Source organism: Zonotrichia albicollis, chromosome 10, assembly GCF_047830755.1.
Source record: "Zonotrichia albicollis isolate bZonAlb1 chromosome 10, bZonAlb1.hap1, whole genome shotgun sequence".
Lineage (NCBI taxonomy): Eukaryota > Metazoa > Chordata > Aves > Passeriformes > Passerellidae > Zonotrichia > Zonotrichia albicollis.
In genome coordinates, this window is record NC_133828.1 from 16530884 (window position 1) to 16552094 (window position 21211).

The window sequence follows — 21211 nt, forward strand, 5'->3', positions numbered from 1 at the left end:
GATAAAAACCATCACTGAGTGAATCACATGTAAAAGGCTAACAAGAAAATGCCAATTCCCAAAGAACATTCCCTATGTCACAGGAATGTTGAAGGCATGTCAGCAATGGCTGCATCAGCAAACAGTAAAACAAGAGGGAGCTAATTTGTGTGTAAAAATTACCAGTATTAATGGAATTCCAGAGCATCCTTCCAAGTACCTTTCAGGCTTAAAGAAACTCATAAAGGTGCTACTGAAAATGTGACATTTTTATCACTTAAAGAAGAACAGCTGTAAGAACTGTGGCTCCCAAGGATGCACTGGTTGCCAACAACCCTCACAAGCCTCATTCCCTTCAGATGAGTGAGATCATTTGGAGATTTGGAGATGCACCTGTGGCCTGGGGGAGGCTCCTGGCCAGCACAGCCCACAGCACATTAGAGAGGATGGGCAGGAAGAGGGAGCACATTTCATATTTTGCCCCTGAAAATGGCTTTTATTTGTTTATTTTCTGATAAAGAGTTTAGAGGAGGATGGTTCTAAAGGCAGGTGAACTATGACACTCACAGAGACCAGATGTTTCCAAGAATAGCAACTATTTTTGGGTAAGTTGTCATGTTTTTCTAAAGTGAGTTTGTTCTTACTGAGTGAACTAGAAATATCCAAGATGAGGAATGTGTAAGGGGGTGGAATGTTGTGTTCAGTTAAAAGAATACCTACCTAGAGACTGTGCTTATCAACAGGCCTTATGGTCTGCCCACAAACTTGTAAAAACAATGTGACCTGAAAACTTCTCTTTAACTTTTCTGTCTTTAACAAATGGTTGAAAATGGCTAGAACATACACACAATTCAAGTGACAATTGCACTAATTAATATTTCTGTAGCTGAAGGTACTCAGGCATACATCCCCACAGAGAAAGGCAGATCAGAGCCCTGCCATTATTTACTTGTAAACAGAGAACTAAGGACTCCTTAAAAACAAATTAATTGTAAAAGGTAACCCATTATATGGGAAACTGCAATTCCACTGGAAACAGAATCCATGAGGACAATTCTTTAGAAGAAAATTCCTGTAAAAGAGTGCTTTTACTGGGATGTTCAATTGGGTAACTCACTGAAAAACTGTGATCTTGCAGGGTATTTCTGAACACAGTGAAACCACTGATTGGCTTGGGTGAAAAGTTGTAATTATCCCAAATCAACTATATTCATTCCATCTGAATAAAAATTATCTACAGATTTTGTTCAATTTTAGTTGAAGTTCGCAGTCTAACTGTTATCCATAAGAGTCAACACTGACTTGAGATGGTTTAAATTAAAGAGGAAAAAGTGTCCATGTGTTTGTTAGTACAGCTTCCCCTCTGCCATGCTGCAGTAAGTGCTGCCAGTTCTGCACTCCAGGGTACTGCTGTCTGTTCAAGTTCATCTTTCTGTTTGGATCTGTGGCCAGTTTTATTCTGGAGGAATAACTCAACGCTCATAATGGTCTCTCTAGTGGAGTCTTTAATCTTGTATGAGTCAAAATATTTGTTTTCTAGTAGAACCATGAAAATATTCCCTTTCTGCGCTGACTTCTTTACATTTTGTATCTCTCCAGCCTGAGATCAATCATTAAGAAAACAGAAATTCTGAAGACTTCTAAGGTAGGCTAAGAGAATTCATTATGATAAAAGTAACTGAGCGCAGACATTGTGTTAAGGATTTGTTTTTGTGATTCACCTTTTTTAATCAAAATCCCAAACCCCTCTGTTCAGCAGCAGTGACTTTACCAGACTTCAGGTAGTGTTCTGTTGCTGAGCTTCCTCCAGCACAGTCTAAACTCTGCTCTTTCCAAGGCCCTGCCATAAAATCTCTCCGCTCGTGCAGGGCCCTGGGGTGCCCAGGGTACAGCTCACATCTGCCAGCCCTGCAGGGGAGGTGGCAGGAGCTGCACACAAATATCATCTTTGCAGCATCAGCAAGATGTGGAAGACCTTTACAGCTCCATTTCCAGTGCACATTCCTGCACAAAGAGTTAGGAGGGTGAATTAACAGATATTTGTCCCTGAGATCTGCTGCCGAGATTGTATCCTAGCTGGATGTGTTTGAGCACTTGACTCCAAAAGTGACCACTTTTCTTAGGCAGTAAGATTTGAAAAACAATTCTTGGCAACTACCCAGACCTATGCATTTCTTAGTTGACATATTGTTCGATTAATCAAGGTGAAAAATTGATACCTAATGTGTTCCAAGTCCACAATTACCATTTTATAGGTAAATGCTGATGAAATATGATCCATGTGTTTTATAGTTTTTAAGAGTTTTGGCTTTTCTTTAATCACTCCAATCACAAGAATCATAAACAGGGAAGACTGCCACAGCTTATTTTCAGGTTGAAAGAAAACTGGCTAAAAATAAAAAAGAAATTTTGACCTCAGGTCAAAGCAGGTTTAAAAAGCTTTAAAACTACTCCCTAGAAAGCCTTTTAAAATTATGGCTTGAAGCAGATGAAAGGTATTAGTAAAACCTGCCCTGTGGCCATTGGCTGCTGAGAAACATTCTTAAACTAAAATCTGATTGTTGTAACTCAACTTCTGTTGATGGTAGATCTTTTTGTGGTACAGAGGGTCAAGAACTGGCTCTTAAATGCTTGTAATATACGGCTTTAGGAAAGAGAAACACTTTTATCAATTTTATTCACAACGGTTGGGCCTGTGAGGTACTTAATAATCTCCCTTACTGTTAAAAAGGATGCTCAGCACATTGATGGATAATGATTTTTATGAAATTAGACCAAACTAAAAAAGTGATCTTGAGTCAGATTCTACACTCCTCTGCAACAAGAGAAACAATGCTAAGAGTGAAAATCTGAGAACAAGATCTATGCAGTAAGCAGAGAACAAAAGTGCTTCAGGAACAAATTATCATTATGAGCAATCCCCTCGGTGCAGTTAGATCTTTGGTGGGTTTGTTGTTTTCCTTCTCCTGATATAGTTAAACTTTTGCTACATCATCCTGTGGAAAAGAGAAGTTTCCCAACTGCTGTTCTTGCAGCCTCTCTCTTTACAAGCACTTTGTGCATTTCCTGGCCATACTGACAAGGGATTTGCCTTTGTACTGTACTGCAGTCCCAGATGGTTTCATGACCTTGTGCCTTGCAAGGAGAAATTCAGTTGGTGCTCCTCTGACTCTCAAACTTGGAGTTTGTCACTTCCTGAATAACTACATTTCAGCAGCTTATCTGCTGATGCAGAATATATCCCAGGAACAGTATTTTTAGGGTACCCTTGTCCCCATTACCAACATAATGAAAACCATTTCTCAACATGTGTGGTAAATTCTTCAAAGGAGTGTCTGCTAATAAGTGCTAAAGACTAATTAATTAAAGTCAGAAACTTTCCCCGTGCTGTATGAATAAATTTTGCATCTCTCACCCCAGGCTATCTTTAGTACAGTGTTACTAATAGCAGCCACTCCAACTAATATCCATTCCTCGAGTGGAATTCAAGCTGCTTTATAAAGACAGATATAAAACAATGAGGAGGAGGTGATAATACTTGAGTATGTAACTGTGTGAATTAAAAGTCCAACCAAAAGTTATCCATCCAAATGCCTTGTACTGTAAGCTCCTTGGAAAAAGCCTGTGCTTTATTTCATCTCGTGATGAACAGTACATAAATAATTGCTACAGCTCCCAACAGATGTGACTTTGGGTTTGAAAACCTGCACAGTGAATCAGCAGTAGGATCAAGGACAGGCTTCAAGTCTGTCCCCTGGATGAATTTGCGGAGCCACTGCTCTGCTTTTACCTCTACCTCTCTTGACCAATGCCTCAACATGTTGAATTAGTTTATGTTATGTATATAGTTGTTTAGTAGTAAGACACTTCCATTCAGAGATATTCTGGACAGGAGGGAAAGTAAGTCTTTGTTCTAACAGTTTTCTATACAAACAGTTGTTTTTGATTTTGAGTCTCAAAGCATTGTGTAGCTGGCTGAGCCAGCTCTGTGGCAATGCTAAACCTGGACACAAGTGATGCATGCAGCTACTCACTACTGTCAGTGTTAAATGTGAAAGAAATGGTGCAACCAGGTGGATAAACAATGTTAGGGAACTGAGATTGCACAAAGGAAACAATATGGCTCTTGTGCTTTGGAACAATAACAAATTTTGGCCACACAGAAGAAGTCCAATAAGCAAAACCTAAGCTGGGAAGTTTTTCTGGGCTGTTGCTGCATGCACTTGTAGTGGTTTCCAAAGAAGCACCACAATTGTGAATGTGTGTGCTATCAGCTTGAGGAGTGTTTCTGGTGTGGGAACTTACCTGCTCGAACCCCTTCGTAGAAGTCATGGCCCTTCTGAAAGATTATAAAAAAAGAAAGCTGTAACATGACAGGTTCTATTGATCCCATCTTTCCCTATCCCTTTCTGCTTGAAATGCAAGTTCTCCAGATTCAGTTAAATCCCACTTGTACTGTTCTTTTCTAGACCTACTTTGTCTTTACTTATTAAAGAGCTCTGTATCTTCTTGCTTAAATGCAGCCACATCTCTTAAAATCAGTCTGCTGACCTGTAGCTGTGCCACAAACCAAGTTCTCTCTGTGTAACACCTCACATCTTTTTCTAAAGAGGGTCACATATTGGGGCTAAGGTGTGTAGTATCAGAAATTCTTTTGAGAAAGGCCAGTCTTCAGGAACTGTGATGTATTCTGCAGACTTGGAACACTTTGCAGTGAAATGGAATCCTGTAAACATCCAATTCTTTTTTAAAGAAGGGTAATGTAACACTTAAATCCCTAAGCATGCTTCATTAGTAATGGAGCCACAATCTTGGTTTTAGTCAGGCATTAGAACATCAGGATTAGACAGATTTTCACTTCTTTAAGTATTTACTTTGACTATCACAAATCATTTAATTGGACACATAAAAGCCTTATTTTAAAATGTGCCAAAACTAATATAATAAGGATGCCATGGCAAACCCTGTAAGGCATTTTTTCAGGTAATTCAGTTAGCAGCTCTGTTCCACTGCAAGGATCACTTTCTCATCTGCTATCCAAGTCCTCAGCACTTAGTACAAATAGCACTAAAATCTCTTGCTGTGATAAATTTTTCATAGACAACACTCTTGAAAGGCAGTGATAAACAACTATTTGCACCCTGCTGCTGGGAACTGAGGCACTGAGGGCTAAGTAATTTGAATAGAAACCTGTTCAAGAACACCAGTTTTAAAATTACAATCCAAATATGAAACTATCTATATATTAATGTTTTCATATTCTTTAACTGAAGTTTTCTACACTCCCACCTGGCCATCATTAATGTAGTGTCCTTTGCATTCCATATAATAACATGAAACAAGGAAAAAGTGACAGCCTCACCGACACACAAAGATGATATTGAAAATCTATAAATTATAAACTCTTGATGAAGTCTACATAAATTTTTTAATCTCTGGTAAAGTGTTCCCCCCCTGTGGCTGGGAAGGGACAAGAGGCTCAGCTGCTGCTCACCATGCATGCCTGGCTCAGTCTGTATTCCATCCGGAGCACCTCCTGCAAACTCATGGAACTTCCCTCTCTGAGCTGTCTGAGAGTCAGCTTTAAAGACGTGGGTGACATCTTGTTAATAGTCTGGGGAAGACAGTAACATTATTTTTATTTTCTTCAATTTGGACACTTTTTCAAGTCTGTCTTTTGTGCATTTTAAACTTTGTGAAGTAAATGATGGCTCTCTTGTCCCTGAGCTCTGTGACACCTATTCCTCCTGCTCCCTCCCACCAAGCTGTCACATTAAATGAACTTTCCTGCATAAGCTTTGATCAGCAAGATCTCTGGGATGTGTGCCATCACTTGTGGAAAACCTAGAACTCCTAAGGTCCCATCATTTGAGATAAAATTACTACTAGCCAGAGAAATTACTGTAGTTTGAAAGACATTTTCAAGGAGAATCTTTTGATAAGTGAAGGCAAGTGTTACAAGCAAGTGTACTTTGGTTTTGAATATCATATATATATTTAGTGTGAATTACTCCCAGATTTACTAGGTGTAGGTGATATTAGTATTGCTTAGCATGTAAGTTTTATTTGGTACAACAGAGTAGTAAGGTATAATAGAGAGACTGGCAACCAACTTTAAGTCATTGCTTCACCATCACTGGCAAAGACCAAATGATATGCAAAGAAGAAATCTGTGGAAGAAAATGTTAGAATAAACCAAACATATTTATCCAGGTTTCTTGTATAGGATTAACAGATACTGAAGTAGTTTAGCCTTAAATTACTCTGCTGATAGGAAGATTGGAGGTCTTGCCTTCTTTTGACAGAAGCACAGGCTATAAATATTGTGTCACAGACAGGATTCTTGTAAAGCAAACAAACAAATGCTGTAAATCTGGCTCTCAGGAGTGTCCTTTGGTGAACTGCATGCCAGTAAACAGTAGGGGAAAGTGGGGAGAAAGACAAAAATCCTAGTTAAGAGAAAAGAACAGAGCTTTAAAGCTTCATAGGGTTGTGGGGAAAAGGAGCTAAATCTTATTGTTGCTTATCACTGTTTTCTTACTCTAAACACAATCCTCCCTTCTCTGTAAAGCCAAATAAAAGATATGTATCATTCATGGTACAACAGATACTTCCTGATAATTAGGACATTTTCATCACTATTAAAAAGCAGCAGATGGTATGATTTGCCTCTTTACATTATTTTCATTGCAGACATTAGGCTCCTTACCACAGCCTGAAATGGCAGGTTTCCAGTCATCAGCAGCAACATTTTTTTTCTAGTTCCCAATTACTCTTCATCCCTCCAGACACCAGCTGATACAGCAGTGACCCATTTTGCCTAGTTAAGCTGGAAAACATGTGATTGCTACACAAGCAGGAGTGTGTGGAGTTGTGCCTTCAAAGCACTGGCTCTGTCGTTCTGTGATCACTGTGCTTGAGAGAGAGTCTGGCAAAGAATGAGCCAACACTGGCTCCCAGTGCCAACAGTTCCCCAGTTCTGGTCAAGCTCTCCAACAATGAGAGACTCAGCAGATTGAGAGATCTGCTGTACCTCCAACTACATCACTGTGTAGGTTCTACATGGGTGGCAGCTTTTATTTCCAGTATGATGCTCTTGCTGGCCTTGTCTTTCAGCTGGACCTTTCCTCCTCTAAGTTCCACATTCTGTCATTTAGATTAGGAAGTCTTTGCTCAGACCAGGTTAAATGCTATGCATGGTATGGCCAGATGGCTCAAGAGGTGAAATGGTCGTGGCAAGCTCTGGTCAAAGCAAGCACTGGAATGGGGAAGATCTGCAAACAGCACTTAAGGCAGCTGCTAGATGCAGTAGACTGGTTATCTTGGCATATCAATGAGGCTGAAGGTGGAGGAGGTACTGACAGAAATCAAGCCGGAGGAAGAGGAACACGGCAGGAAAATGGGTAGGTGTAATTGCAGAAAAATGAGTCACCAGTGTAGCTATAAATACATTCCCTGTACAGAGAGGAGGGGATTGGTGCTAGGGAACAAGCCTAAAAAGAGACAGGATAGGCTGGAGTGGGGAGTACTAAAATGCAAAGAAGTCTTCATAGAAGTATTTGACATCTATTCCAGTATCTTTCAAACCATCTTGATTTTGACACAATGATTACAAAAGCTCTAAACTGAATTTGCAGTAGACTGAACACCAATAAAATGCTAACAGAAGGTGACTGAATTAAGTGGCACTGACACAGCAGATTCCCTTACAAGCATAAAAGTGGGAATAGTGACTTTCCTTCACTTAAAAACCCCAAAACCTCACAGAGGTCCATGACTCCCCTTGCAATAGATGAAGACACCCATCACTTACTTATGTGAAAACCAAGTCAAGTATCTGATGCTTTTTCAGGTTAAGACCTTGCATTTACTTCATCCCACTAGAAATGGCACACCTGCCCCTCAGACTAAAGCTTTCTGGCTCATGTCAATCCTGAAAACAAACTAGCACTACAAAGTTAAAGGTTTGAAAACTACTGAGTTCTAAGTGTAAGTTGTCTGGCTTTCTACCTGTTTGTAGCTGGGTTCAAAGTGTGATGTAAATCACGAAGTCATTCTCAAGTAGAATTTTAACAACTTTATATTCTTCACACAATATTTCAGTATCAGGTATGTGACAGCCTGCCAAGCAGGCATGTTTTGAAAGGAAAAAGCAGGAGTATTGTAGGTCAATGAGAACAGGGTACGTGGGATAGCATGGCTCATAGCATACTTGGATTATTGTGGAACTAGGAGTTCCATTTTATTAACCTTGCTGATCCAAGGTACAAGGTGGATGTACCAAGGGGTACCTCCAAATTAGGATATTTGTATTAAAATTTCAGTTAGGGCTTATTCCATAGGCTTGCTTATACATATAACAAATACAAAAACAAACAAAGAGAATAAGCATAGACATTGCTGTTACTGAATCAGCTGATATGATATTTATCAGGTGGATTTGCTGTTGTTCCTGTACCTGGACACTAAAGTGAAACCTTGGTTTCACAATCTTATCTAATCCTACTGCTTAGCACAGCATGTCTGCTGTCAGAAACTCCTCTGAATTTAAGTATTTGTTCACACTAAGTCTTGCATCTGCTAGAAAATGTGGGATTTGTTTCATGGGGTTTTTCCCACAAATTTCTGCATGGACTGAAGCAAGTCACACCAGCAGAGTATTATCTCATGAACAGAACAGACAATTGTTCTGAAACTCTGGTCAACTCCAAGGACATTCATTTGTGAATCACATGAAAGAAAAAAGTTGTTATAAAGTACTATTAAAGACATATGAGAACTGAAGAAGCAACAAAATGGCCCTTGTTGTTGTTTGGAAATTCAAAAAATGAGTTACACAAAATCATAACTTGGAAGTAGATGACCCAACTTAGTCATCAATAGATAACTTAGTTTTAAGTTCTGAATTAAAACTCTTAAAGAAATGTACTATCATAATAAGGAAAAAGAACAAATAATTCTTTGTTGTTTTCAACGCCCACTGAACCTAATCAATATAATATGAACAGATAACATTTTTATTCTGGCACCAATTCATTTGACTGCTTTATCTGATGAAATCTGGAGTAGTAGGAGAAAAAAAATCAGCTTTCCCTTGTATTCAATTTTGCTATTATAAGACATATGCTAAACTTATTGCAGTGTAGATGCATTGGTTGGCACAAAAATAGTCTTAGAACTTCCTTTCTCACAAACTGTTTGATAGTTCCAGTGACAATGTGTTACATTTTGAATTATTTTTTTTTAAAGTGACAGGGTGCCTAATGTGAATACTACCTTATAAAATTCCTTCTGCTCATATCAAAGTCAAAGATGATGGATGTTTTATTTTACTATGAAAGGAGGATTTCTTCTGTGAGCTGTAACTAAAGTTAAAACAACTCTTTTGCTGGAGGAATACTTCAGTTCTATCCAGTTGGAATATTTCACTAGCTCCATACAAAACTTTTACAAGTCATCTAAATAAAGCTATTTCAACGGAAAAAAAGAAAATATACACATTATTTATACATGAATATAAGTTGCTTCTTGCTCTGAGGCTGAAGTAGGAATTATGTGTGTAGCATTGCTGCATGTTTTTTGAGTAGTGACTACATCCAACACTCAGAAATGCATTAGAAAGATCAAAAAATACTTTGTGATTATAAATTTCTTTTTTTGTTTACCCAAATGAGATATCTGGAATGGAAGAAAACCAACAACACTGTTCTGGCACTGTTTTATTCCAAGCCTTGGCAATATAATGAGAAGCTATAAAGGGAACACTTGTTCCCAACAGCCCCCTGACCATGGGGAGGGGAAAAGAAAGGAGAGTTTGGGTTTTTTTAACTAAATTACAATTTTATGCACCACATGATGGTGCTCACATTGTGTGATTTTAGAGGAATACCCTTGTCTGAGCAGAACTACTGAGAATCCCTCAGGACTGTGAGTGAGAACTTGAGGCTCTCAGTCCAAAGCCCTACAGGGGAACTAAAATCTGCCCTATGATAAGAAAAAAAGGATAAAACCATAAAACCAGACTTAAAATCTCTAACAAAAATGACATAGACTTTACCTCTAGCTGCTTCATGGCAAAAGGAGAACCATCTTGCTTTAACTTTTTAACAATTTCTTCCATACTATTTGCTGAAAAAAGACTAGAAGAAAAGTCAGTTAACAAGCTGCTTCAGTTTCTGTGTTACCTTTGAAGGGATGTTAGAAACAGAGCATAATCAGCTGATATGGCTTTTCTTAGCAATGTCTTCCATGTTGTCCAGTTTCAAGTAATTCAGGCGTCTCCTTTTCCTTTACAAATCTCTAGTATTTCAATAAAACTTACTAAGAAACTCTGGTATTTATTTATAAACTTCAATTACTACCATCAGTCTTAGCTGTGCTTTTATAACATAGTAAGTCTTTAGCTATCAGCTCCATTCTGCTGGTTTGCTGTCAGCATCTTTTATCTCTAAATGTAGTTACTGCCATCCTTCTTGCAGAGATTTAGCTCTTTCTTATCACTCTCATTTATTTCTCCTTTCCTTAAGTTCCAAGCTACCATTGGCCTTTACCCAATGAGTACTGTAAATGTGTTAGGTTACATTTCCTGTGCAATGGAACAGTTAGTCTCACAAATTCCCATCCAATATCTACAGAAAATGTTCATTTCAATGTGCCAGTGGCTATGAATCAGGTTACTTTGCCCAAGTATTTAATGTACTGATGGGTGAAATGTTTAATTAGCTTCAGATAAAGCTCCCTAAAGACAAAATGCTATTTAAACTTGAAGGTGATTTCTCTCACCTTATCTGTGAAATAATGTAACTAGATTTAACTTCATGTTCTCTACACACAAGGATAAAAAAAATTGAAAAATTACTGAATACCTGTTAATCTTCTCCATATGTTCATCAAGTGAAAACTCCTTTTCTTGATCAATTGTGCACTATTTAAAAAGCAAATATGTATTTTACTTGGTTATTTTAGACTGAAAAGTGTATCAGTACAAAAAATTTCAGTGACTTTTGTTCCACAAATATTGTATCATAAATGAACACCTAATGTTCATAAGACAGTGCAATTCTTAATGAATTAAAACTTTGCAGTGTGTATATATGAACTTGGCTTTATCCTGTGAATGTTGAAGATGTTGCCTCATACTGCAGTGCTTTGTCTGAGCTACAGTGGATGCACATTTGCCTGGGTGGTTACCTTGTACACAAGTAATTCTGATTATTCTATCAAAACACTTCTGTGCAATGCACAGAAGAAATTCAGTGCAGATAAATCTACTCAAGAATCAGAGATTGTTTTTAAAAACAACCTTTCATTTTCTTTAAAAATATACAGGCCTATGTTTAGGCTTTTTTAATGACCAAGGGAAAAAAAAGGCATTTCCCTTCCTTCTCTTTTCTGTGTCATTTAACCAAATTTTATTTAGATGTACAAAGTGTGTGATAGATCCATTGGCTTTCTATGGGAAGCTGTCAAATGTTTCACATCTTCTGGCATTAAGGGGTTTGGGACATAAGCAGATGTTCAGGAACAGCAGCTGAAGCTGAAAAGGTTCCCTGGCATTTCAGCTCTGATAACTAAAAATACAATTTCCTTTGCCATTCAGTGTAGTCTTGCAAAGCAGGATACTGCAACATATAATCACTCCTATTTCACAGCATTCTGTTTTGTCAAAATAATCAGTACTAGGATGTAAATTAGCTTATCCCATTTATTTTTCCAATTAATCTTATTTATGAACTTAGTAATTATAAAACAGAAATAACAAGAGTAGACACAGCTCATTTTAAAGCTGAACAACAGCAGAGTAATTGACTGAGTAACACTGAATACTGGTTTGACTCTAGAGGTTTCTTTTGAAAGAGAACTGCAATGCACATCAAAAGAGTTAAAATAGCCACTGATTGTGAAGGCAAAACCTTTTATTTTCATGCCCATTGTTACATGGGGCTAACACAAGTATTATGGAGAGAGTGGAACAAGTTTGCAAACTCATTAGTTTGGAAACTCATTATTTTCTAACATAGAAAAAGACTATCAGTAACATGGATTAAAAAATAATGTCTACATATATTTAACAATTTTTGCTTGATTTCAGTAATTTCAGATTACCTTCATGTGGTAAGAGTTCAATAAATCTGCAATTTTTTCTTTTGAAGGAGATTTCAGTGCTATCAGGTCTTTCTCCAAGGCAGGTAGCTGTTAAAAATAAGATTTAATTACAAGTAAGTAAAACAAAACCCACTGCTTGGGTTATTACTCTGGCAATAGTAGGATATACATATATAAACTCTCCCTCATCCTCCCCAACTTTCTGACAGACCCTAAAGAAGCACAAAGCAAACAACACAAGGACACAGAGTTCATGTGTCAGTGTTGAACTACCCTAATTTAATTATGTCTGCAGTGACCAGCAAAGAACTCCATTTTAATAGAGTGTCACCTTCACTGCAAACTTTGCAGTTGTACAAACCTCTAGTTTCATACACTGTTGTTTAAACTGCACCATTTTTAAGCAGCTCCATTCTGCTGAGTAGCTCATGCCCTTCCAAGAGTGGAATTTTAAAAACAGCACCATTTGCTCCTTCCCTCAAGCAAAGCTGTCACCAGCTGGCAAGTGTTAGAAGGACAGCTTGAGAGTGTCCCACCATGCCTGTTTGCAGGGCACAGGCAGCTACTGGGAGTGCACCTCTGCAGACAGGAGTGCTGGTACCAAGGTCTGGGGTGCAAAAACCCCAAAGCTCTCGTGTGGCTGTGGGCTGTGCCCTGGCCAGCACTGCTGGCACCTCACCTTTTCAGATTCTACAAAATGTGTAGCAATGCCAGCCTTTAGCACATCTCTTCCTTTCAGCCTGCAGCCTGTCAGTGCGAGGTAATAGCCAATCTTTCCTGAGAGCCTTGGCAGGAAATATCCTCCACCTACATCAGGGAAAAGGCCTGAAATAAACAACACAAAACAAAAGTGAAGGGAGATCGTGTACTAATCATCACTAGCAGCAATTTTTTCTTGTCTCATTTTCATCTTCCTTGCATAGGCACAGCAACCTTGTCCAAGTTTCTCCTTGACTTGGCTTGACATTTCTGGCATCAAAATCCTTCCTAAAAGCAAACTCTTGAACACTTTCCAAACTTCATCTTTTCCACTGGCACATACTTCACAAACATATACCAAAGAAGAATATTTATTCTATTTGCCAACAACTTGAGACAATTTTAGGTACTTGAAAAATCAAGTGTGCTCTCAGCAAGGAAACAGAAGTGACCCAAAGAATTGTGAAATGATTTGTGCAAGCTCAAACTGGATGCTGCTTTTTCAATGAAATATTTGATTATGATCAAAATATTAAACACTGATGAAGTGCCTCTTGCATAGCTTAGTTTGAACAAATTTTGGGGCTAAGAATTCAAAAATAGATCAACAATATTGATAGGGTCTTCCTGAAGGTGGAGGCACAAGATGCTGACTTAGTACTGGGCTCTTTGACAGGATTGTGACTAAGCTAATTTTAAAAAATAATATTAAACTCTCCAGTTTAGTAACACTCTTATATACTTTTTTAAAATCTACAGATTAGGATACATTTTTTAAGAATTTAAAGCTGTGACTAGAATTTTAAATACTTTTAAAAGTTGTATTGGAAAGTATCTACCTTCTGCTATATAAATTGCTCACAAAAATTAGTTTAGACATATTTTTAAACGTACTTAACCTTGAAAAAAGTTTAGTTTAGCTATTGATTTCAGCATTGAGATTGGTTTCAGTATTTGGTCTTGGTTTCAGAAATCTGAATGCATAGAAGCAAGGTCTAGTTACTATCTTGAAATCATGCCAATGGTGCATTCATGAAACTGAAGTCTTCTGAAGAAATTAAAGGTGTGGTGGATTTTTTTTCACTTTCAGAGAATGAATCAAATGAATCATGAAAACACGTAAAACAGAATACAAATGAGCAGTAAGAAACTTGTAAGGTTGTTGCCAAAGAAGAGGTATTAACTGGGAAAATTCAGATGTACCTAAGGAGTTTAAATGGGGTTCTGATAGAAGATGGGAATTTTTCACTCACATGTAATTGCTTTTGTTCACAACAGTCCATGTATGTATTACAGAAAGACCCTGTTCCAAGTGTTTTGAGCCATGGGGAATTAGTGGTCCCTGAACAGTTCTCCCTCTTGGAGGCAACAAGGGGAGGTTTCTTTCAGACAGCTGCTCTTCAGTGTTTCCCTGTTAACAATCTGAGTATCTAACCCGTCTCAGCTTTTTTCCTCTGGTTCCCTCCTGGTCTTCTTTTTGTTCTGCTGCTTCTACTACATCAAAAGGTTGGGTTTAGGAGTCACTGCCTATCAGTTACAGCTGTAGTGTTCTATTCCCACTGATGTGTGTGCTGTCATTAACTGATTTATCCCTCATCTCCCAGGCTGCTGAGACATACAGCTCTTCTGAAATGCTGAATGCCTTGCTGATACCCTTTAAAAGCCCTAAGCTGTATGAACTCCAATTCATCACTTACCTTTTTTTTATCTGTACTCACATTCTCAAATAGTCTATTCTACATTTTACCTTCTCAGCTTGAGCTATCACAACAGTGATGCCAAGACTTCTATTTAGTTTTATGTTTCTATTCATCTGTCTCCCCTTGGATATCCTTCTACTGCAATAAAAAAAACCAAACCCAACCTCATTTAAAAGGAAAACCTATCTTAAAAATGCTCTCTAAAGCAAAAAGGCAATTACATTATTCTCTCCATCCACCAGAACAACAACAGCAACAATATTTTTTCCTTTTTGCTGTACTTAAAATAATACTGATGCTGGACTACTGCTCCTCCACACTCCAGCACATTTCCAGAGGAAAACCATCTTTCTATTGGGATCCATAGTGTCCTTCCACTTGGCCATACACAGGAACTCAGTTCTAAATAAACTGTGAAGTTGATTAGCCTTAAGTAGCTTTAGAGGCGAATAAACCTAAATTGAATGAAGGTTTCTTTAATTAAGGAATTTACAAACAGGATTATTGAAGGTCTACCTAATCCACTTTAAACTTCCTTGGTTGCATAGTCTGCTATAGCTTCTACTGTATCCTTTTCAATGTTCCTGTCTTCCTTTTCCTCTTATAATTTTACTCCTGTAATGTTCTCATGTTCTACATATTGCTCTTCTCTCAGTAAAACTTCACATGTTTCTCCTTGCTGCTGAGGTTCTCTTAATGTATTCCATACCTGATTTTTGGGTTTTTTGGTTAGCATTTAGCAATCATTTTTCAATTAGTGAAGTTAGAGAAGAGCTGCTGGGCTGCCCAGGCCATGAGCACAGACTGCTGACTTGCAGTCTGTGCTCTCACACAGATGGAACAGGCTCTGCTGTAGTCCCAAAGGTGCAACTCTGCATTTGCCAGGCAGGAGAAGGGCAGTGCTGCTACATTCTTATCTTGTCTGGCAGAGAGGGTTGGGAATTTATTAGTACTGACTTCTAGACTGCTAAAAACTTAGCAGGGGTATGCAAGGAAGCATCCATTATAAATGTAACCTCACCCCAAAGCCCATACCTTATACTTCCATCCTTTGTTCTCCCCACCAGTGGTTTTCTACACCTTCCTACTTCTGTGCTGCTTTCCAGGGCTTTATCTTATCTATGGCAAACTCCTACAGTGTAGAACAGCCTTTTCTTTCTATTTGCTAAGGGGCATATTTATCTACATCCTTTTATTTATGGTGCTGTACAAATGCAGAATAATTGTGTGAAAACAGAGCAGCTGAATGAATGCTTTGTTTTCATTTCACAGCAAAGGTGTCATGCCTACTGAAATAAATGAACACATGAAAAAAACAATTAATACAGTATCTAGAGAGCCAGATATTTTAAACACACCCCACAGAGATCAAAACAGCTAAGCCTTTAAATCCAAACAGATTTCAGTGGTTTTACTTTTAAGTGATCCTAAAAGGGGTTTAATTACTTTCTTTCCTAAGCAAGTTCTAAGCTTTTCCTTCACGTCTTCACAGCCTATTTTTGTTTAAATAAGTCCTTGTCAACACAATAAATCTGTGTAAAGTACATAGTTCTTGTTAATATAAAACTACTCATATCTTTCCCTTTGAAGAAGAAAGGGAAGGTGCTTTTATTACTAGAATAATTTCATACACCTACGAACCTCCGTTTAGGTAAAAAAAATACAAATTGTTAACATCAAAGGTTTTCATATACAACAACTGATTATTAACTTCAGAGCTCAGAAAACTCATGTTGTATTAAAGCTTAAGTTTAGTTTACTAAGCTTTTCTTCAGCAATAAAACAATACTTGGAGAGCTGAAGTAGTTTTTGGTTTTTTCATCCCAACTTCACCTGGTCAGAAAAATTACATTACATTTATCAGCTAGCAGGAATTGCTCTCATGTCTCTCTCAGGAATTAAAATGGTAACGAGCTTGCTTGCATTTGGGTGGTTTATTATGCTTTATTGTGTTTGACAGCTGCATGAGGAGAGTTTCCTTTAATCTGACTCATTTTTCTTGAGCCATACCTGTATCTTTATGTAGCTCTGGGATACATTTGTTTTTGGAAGAAATTTTGTCAGAATTGACAAAGAAACTGTAGGATCAAAAATTAGAAAACACAAGGTACATGTTGCTGTTTAAAACAAAAAAAAAGGTGACACTGAAGACACTGTGATCTTGCCTAGGCACAATCTGTGCACAGTTGTAATGGGTCTACATTAATGATCTACAAGAAAAGCTGGAATTCCAAAATCTGTCTCTATGAAATTGCAGAGCAGCTTGTGGCACACCCAGTTTGACTGAGTTGCCAAGGTAAAGCTGGTGTACCTGCACTGGGAGCTTCAGACTTATCTGCCCCCATCTGTAGCAAGACTTTAGTTCTTTTTAAAAAATAGTTTTATCCTGCCAGCCTTTGTGTCAGTCTACACAGTTAAGAGGCTCCATGATCAACTCCCAGAACACAGAGAAGTTTCTGGTAATTTAGCAGAAAATACTTTCCACATGTATCGTCATCTCCAATTCCCTTTTAAAATTCTTTCCCTACCACCAAAGCATTCAGTCAAAGACAATTCACCATGATTACCCAAACAGTGAAGCTCTACCAATGTTAACATGTGATAATTTCTCAAAACACTTACCTATTGCTGTTTCTGGCATGGCAAAAACAGTCTTTTCTGTAGCAACTCGAAAATGTCCATGAACTGAGACACCAACTCCCTACACAGGCAAAGGACACAGTTATAAAATTACTGGTAAAAATAGTCATAACCACAATGATGCTAATGATTAATCATAAAAATAACCATAAAAATAATAATTCTACGTAGCATACCTCCTGCTTTGCTTTACAATTTAAATAATACTAGATTTACCATGTGCAGCCCAACAAAATTTTAATATTAAAAGGCCTTTTATGGTTCAAACACTAATCATATTATCTTCATCATTTGGCTGAAATAGCTTTTTCTATGCATTGAAAGATGGGTGAGTCATACAGAGAATAACTTCAAAAAGCCATGAGTGACTCTGTTATTTCCACTGGACTACTAAGGGAGTTGACATCCTTAAGCTAATGTTACTCCATCTATAATTTTTGCACCTACTTCAAATCACCACCAAAAAAACCCCAATACTTTTGAAAAATACATAAATTTCACAAAGTTGTCGTCCTAATACTTTCAAAATAATTAATAATTAACTGTTCTTCTAATGTGATCATTACCTAGATTATAAACACAGAAGTATTTCAAGCAGAAAAAGCCTTCAGCATTATTGATTCAAATTCAAAATACATGGTTAGAAACTAATTTTATACTGGGCTGGTGTGCTCACCAAGTCAGTAACAGAATTCACATTTCTGAGTATCTAACACAATTCTCTAGCAGCCTGTCATGATGAAACCCTTCCCTCAAAAGCAGAAGAGTTTCTGGTGTTGTCTATGCCATATTTTTGGATTTAGGTAGTAAGCAGCAGCAAGTCCCAATTAAAAAAAATCATTTTGCATAAAATAAATTTAATTTAGATAAATCTTCAAGAGGCAGACTGATAAATAAAACAAAAATATTCAATGTAATCCAAGAATACTTAGATTATAGGGTACAACCACAACATACATATTGAGGTCTCATTTCTCAAAGGTTACCTACATTATTCTTGTCAATAGAAATGTGTGTTTGATCCTATCTGGAGACAAGATCCTCTGCTGAATAATTCACAAGTCATTATTTCACACAAATATTCTCTCTTTCATCCTTTCCACCATTTCAGTTTTACTTCCCTTCCTCACTGTTAATTGTCCCTTTGCTCAGACCTTCCAGCCATCCATGTTTCTTGTTAAAACTAAAATATTTTAAAAATCATTGGCCAAAATAAGCCAGGTCTGATGAGGATATAATAGATTTTAAATAACATTTTAAATTGTTCTAACACTAGAAAAAGGGCACTTTACCCAACTAAGGCTAGTAGTCTTCACAAATATCTTCACAGTATTTCATACTTCCCATCAAAAACAGTGGGATTAATTGGGTGATACTCCCTTGGACAAGCAGTATGTATTTAAGGTTTTTAAGGTGAGAGTAGAACTTTATTTCTTTTGCTTATCTACAGAGATCTTTGGTTGAGTTTTATGTCAAAATTTTTTAAAAGCTTTCTCAGTTTAATATAAAGTAAATTTCCTCTCACCCTTCCCTGGCCTCTCTTACAAGTCCATCCAGAAAGAAATTAATTTATTCCAATAGAGTGATACACAACTAAATCTGAAAACATTTTCAAGTTTCCTCTGTGTAATGACTATCTGCCACTCTCAGGTTTTAATATAGATGTATGAAGTTTTTAAGATTCCAGTTTAATTTCCTGAGAAATGCACCCATAGGGTGAGTGGTTATCCAACTCAATTTTACATTCAGGAACTAAGCCAAATGTATGCACACGAAGCACTGCTGCTCCAGGGAGGCAAATGGGATCTGAGCAAACATCTGAATCTTATTTGCACAGGGCAAAACCCCATGTCTCACCCCTTATCTGTCCTTCAGCCCTTTCTCTGAGCACTGAGCAGATCTCATCTCTGCAGCAGCAAGAGCAACGGGCCTGTGTTCAGTTGTCCTGAAAATGCAAAGCTGTGTATAAAAGCTCCTTCACTCCTAACACAGCTCCAGAGCTCTTTAATGAAATGGAAATGTGACTTCATCGCTTCCAACTTCTTTAATGTCATAACAGCGTATTTTCACTGCATTAAGTAAAGCCTGCTGTTATTTTGATGCATGTTCAGCAATAACTCTGCCTTTTTTCTAAAGCTAATGAAATAACAATCATGTCCATTTTGGTCTTTCTAATGCTTAAATTAGTATTTTCGAATCCCATATCTAAAAATACAAATACCATCTATCTCATTGCATTTTTTCTGGCTTGTTTTCTTGACAATCAGAATTTTGTTCAAGGATTCAAATTTTTGGCTTGAGTATTAAGTACCAAAGATTTGAGTGTGAATTCCATGAAGGGAGCTTCTCTTCCAAGCTTGTTCTTTTTTGGAGTGATAAAAATAAATGGCGGGTTCTAATAATAGAAAGTTGAAAGATGTAATTTTCTGTTGAAAGAAGTAATTAAATCAGATTTCACTTTCTCAAATGCTCTAGCCATAATTGGATTTGTTTCTAGATAGCCTCCAAGTTTTGTACAGCCTTATTTCTGATGTATATTTAAGAGACTAAAACTGTATTTTCTTTTTATTCATTATAAAGAAAGAGGTGCAAATATGTTCTTGCTTCTTTGAAGATCGTTTCTAAATGATCCAGTACTGAGATAAGATTTTGAAAGAAAAATTAGTTAATGATGCAAATCCCAGTAATTTCTTTACTGGTGTTCATGTGCTTTTTTGTTTATTTGTAACTTCCCAAGTGGTTAGCATACCACTGCATGTTTGACCTTCTAGATCTAACACAAAGGACAAATACTCATTAGTTTAATACATCCTGTGTAAAGAACAAACCAGTCACAGATCTAAATGCATTCCTCTTTCATTTCTGGATTTTCTAATTTTATTTTGTTATCATTTAGCTGAACTCTTACATAGCTGAGTCCCGCCTAGGAAGGCCCTTCACACCATTTAAAAAATCTTTTGTGCTCACTTCACCAGGTACTTCCAGCACTTACACATACAAGTCTTAAAACTATAATATCTTTATTAAAATACACTTTATTCTGCACTGCCAGGGTTCTGCTTTTCATGATCTTGTATACTAAAGCTGATGTCTTCCTTCAGACTTCTCCAGGGTAATACACTCCCATGGTCAATCAGGCTTTTACTGCTGGAATCTTTTTTTTTCCCCTGACAGCTGAATTTTGTAAAAGGTACTAATAGAATGGGACGAGAAGTAAAGGAGAATAAATAAATTAACAAGCAACCAATTTAAACAACTGGGCTGGTTTTGGCTGAGATAGAGTTGATTTTTTCACAGTAGCTTCTTCATAGCATGGGGCTGTGTTAGTCTCAGCATACCTCAGGGAGGCAACATCATTTTTACAGGCAGTTCAGTTGGAGTTCATCAACAAACTTATAAAAAAGAATGTGGAGTATCTGAATTCTATTTCCATACAAGACTGCCCACTCAATGCTGTATTTCAAAAGTCATTATGTGACTGTGTATAGAAACTTCATCACTGATTTCCATTTATTTTCTCATGATGGATACAGAACCTTATTACAAGTATTTTTCTAATGAAAAACAATGTGACCAGCAGATGCAGAAATAAAATACAACTACTGTGACGCTTCTGTGTCCCAAAGGCTGTATTATCTTAAATTAAGAACAACCCACATTTAGTAAATCAGTGAATTTAGAGAAGTTATTCAGAAACTGAGGGCCACCACAACAGAGAACTACACAGAGGGAAATAAATTCTCCCCTCCTGCTCACATACAGAAAAGCAGGCCTGTGTCACAGCAAAACCACACATTACACTTGGCTACTTACTAAATAACCTATCTCACACTGTTAAGGAATCACTGCCTAGGAATGCTTAGGCAGCACAATGAAAGAAACATAAATGGAAAAGGTCTTGAGGGATGTTACTTGTGTCACTTTCACCAGGCTGGTACATAATTTTTAGCTGTTTGAGTAAGCAGTGTTATGATAATACCAATATTGACTGCATTGACTGAAAGTCCTTTTGTAACAGCTCCCATCAGTGACTTAATTTCCTACATTTTTAACTACATGAGAATAGCTTCTGGTAGAGCTAGAACCAA

At 37.4% G+C, this 21211-nt stretch overlaps 1 protein-coding gene across 2 annotated transcripts in view; it reads right to left on the reverse strand.

Annotated features, from left to right (window-relative positions):
- HIBCH (3-hydroxyisobutyryl-CoA hydrolase) overlaps positions 1-21211 on the reverse strand; it is a 37235-nt gene that overhangs the window by 1381 nt on the left and 14643 nt on the right. For both annotated transcript variants that reach the window (XM_074548187.1, XM_005486959.4), the window contains exons 7-13: positions 17106-17184; positions 12764-12909; positions 12085-12171; positions 10845-10903; positions 10037-10118; positions 5474-5593; positions 4285-4318 (exon numbers count right to left, since the gene is read on the reverse strand). In XM_074548187.1, the coding sequence (XP_074404288.1) occupies positions 4285-4318; positions 5474-5593; positions 10037-10118; positions 10845-10903; positions 12085-12171; positions 12764-12909; positions 17106-17184 (607 nt within the window). The remainder of the gene's footprint in view (positions 1-4284; positions 4319-5473; positions 5594-10036; positions 10119-10844; positions 10904-12084; positions 12172-12763; positions 12910-17105; positions 17185-21211) is intronic.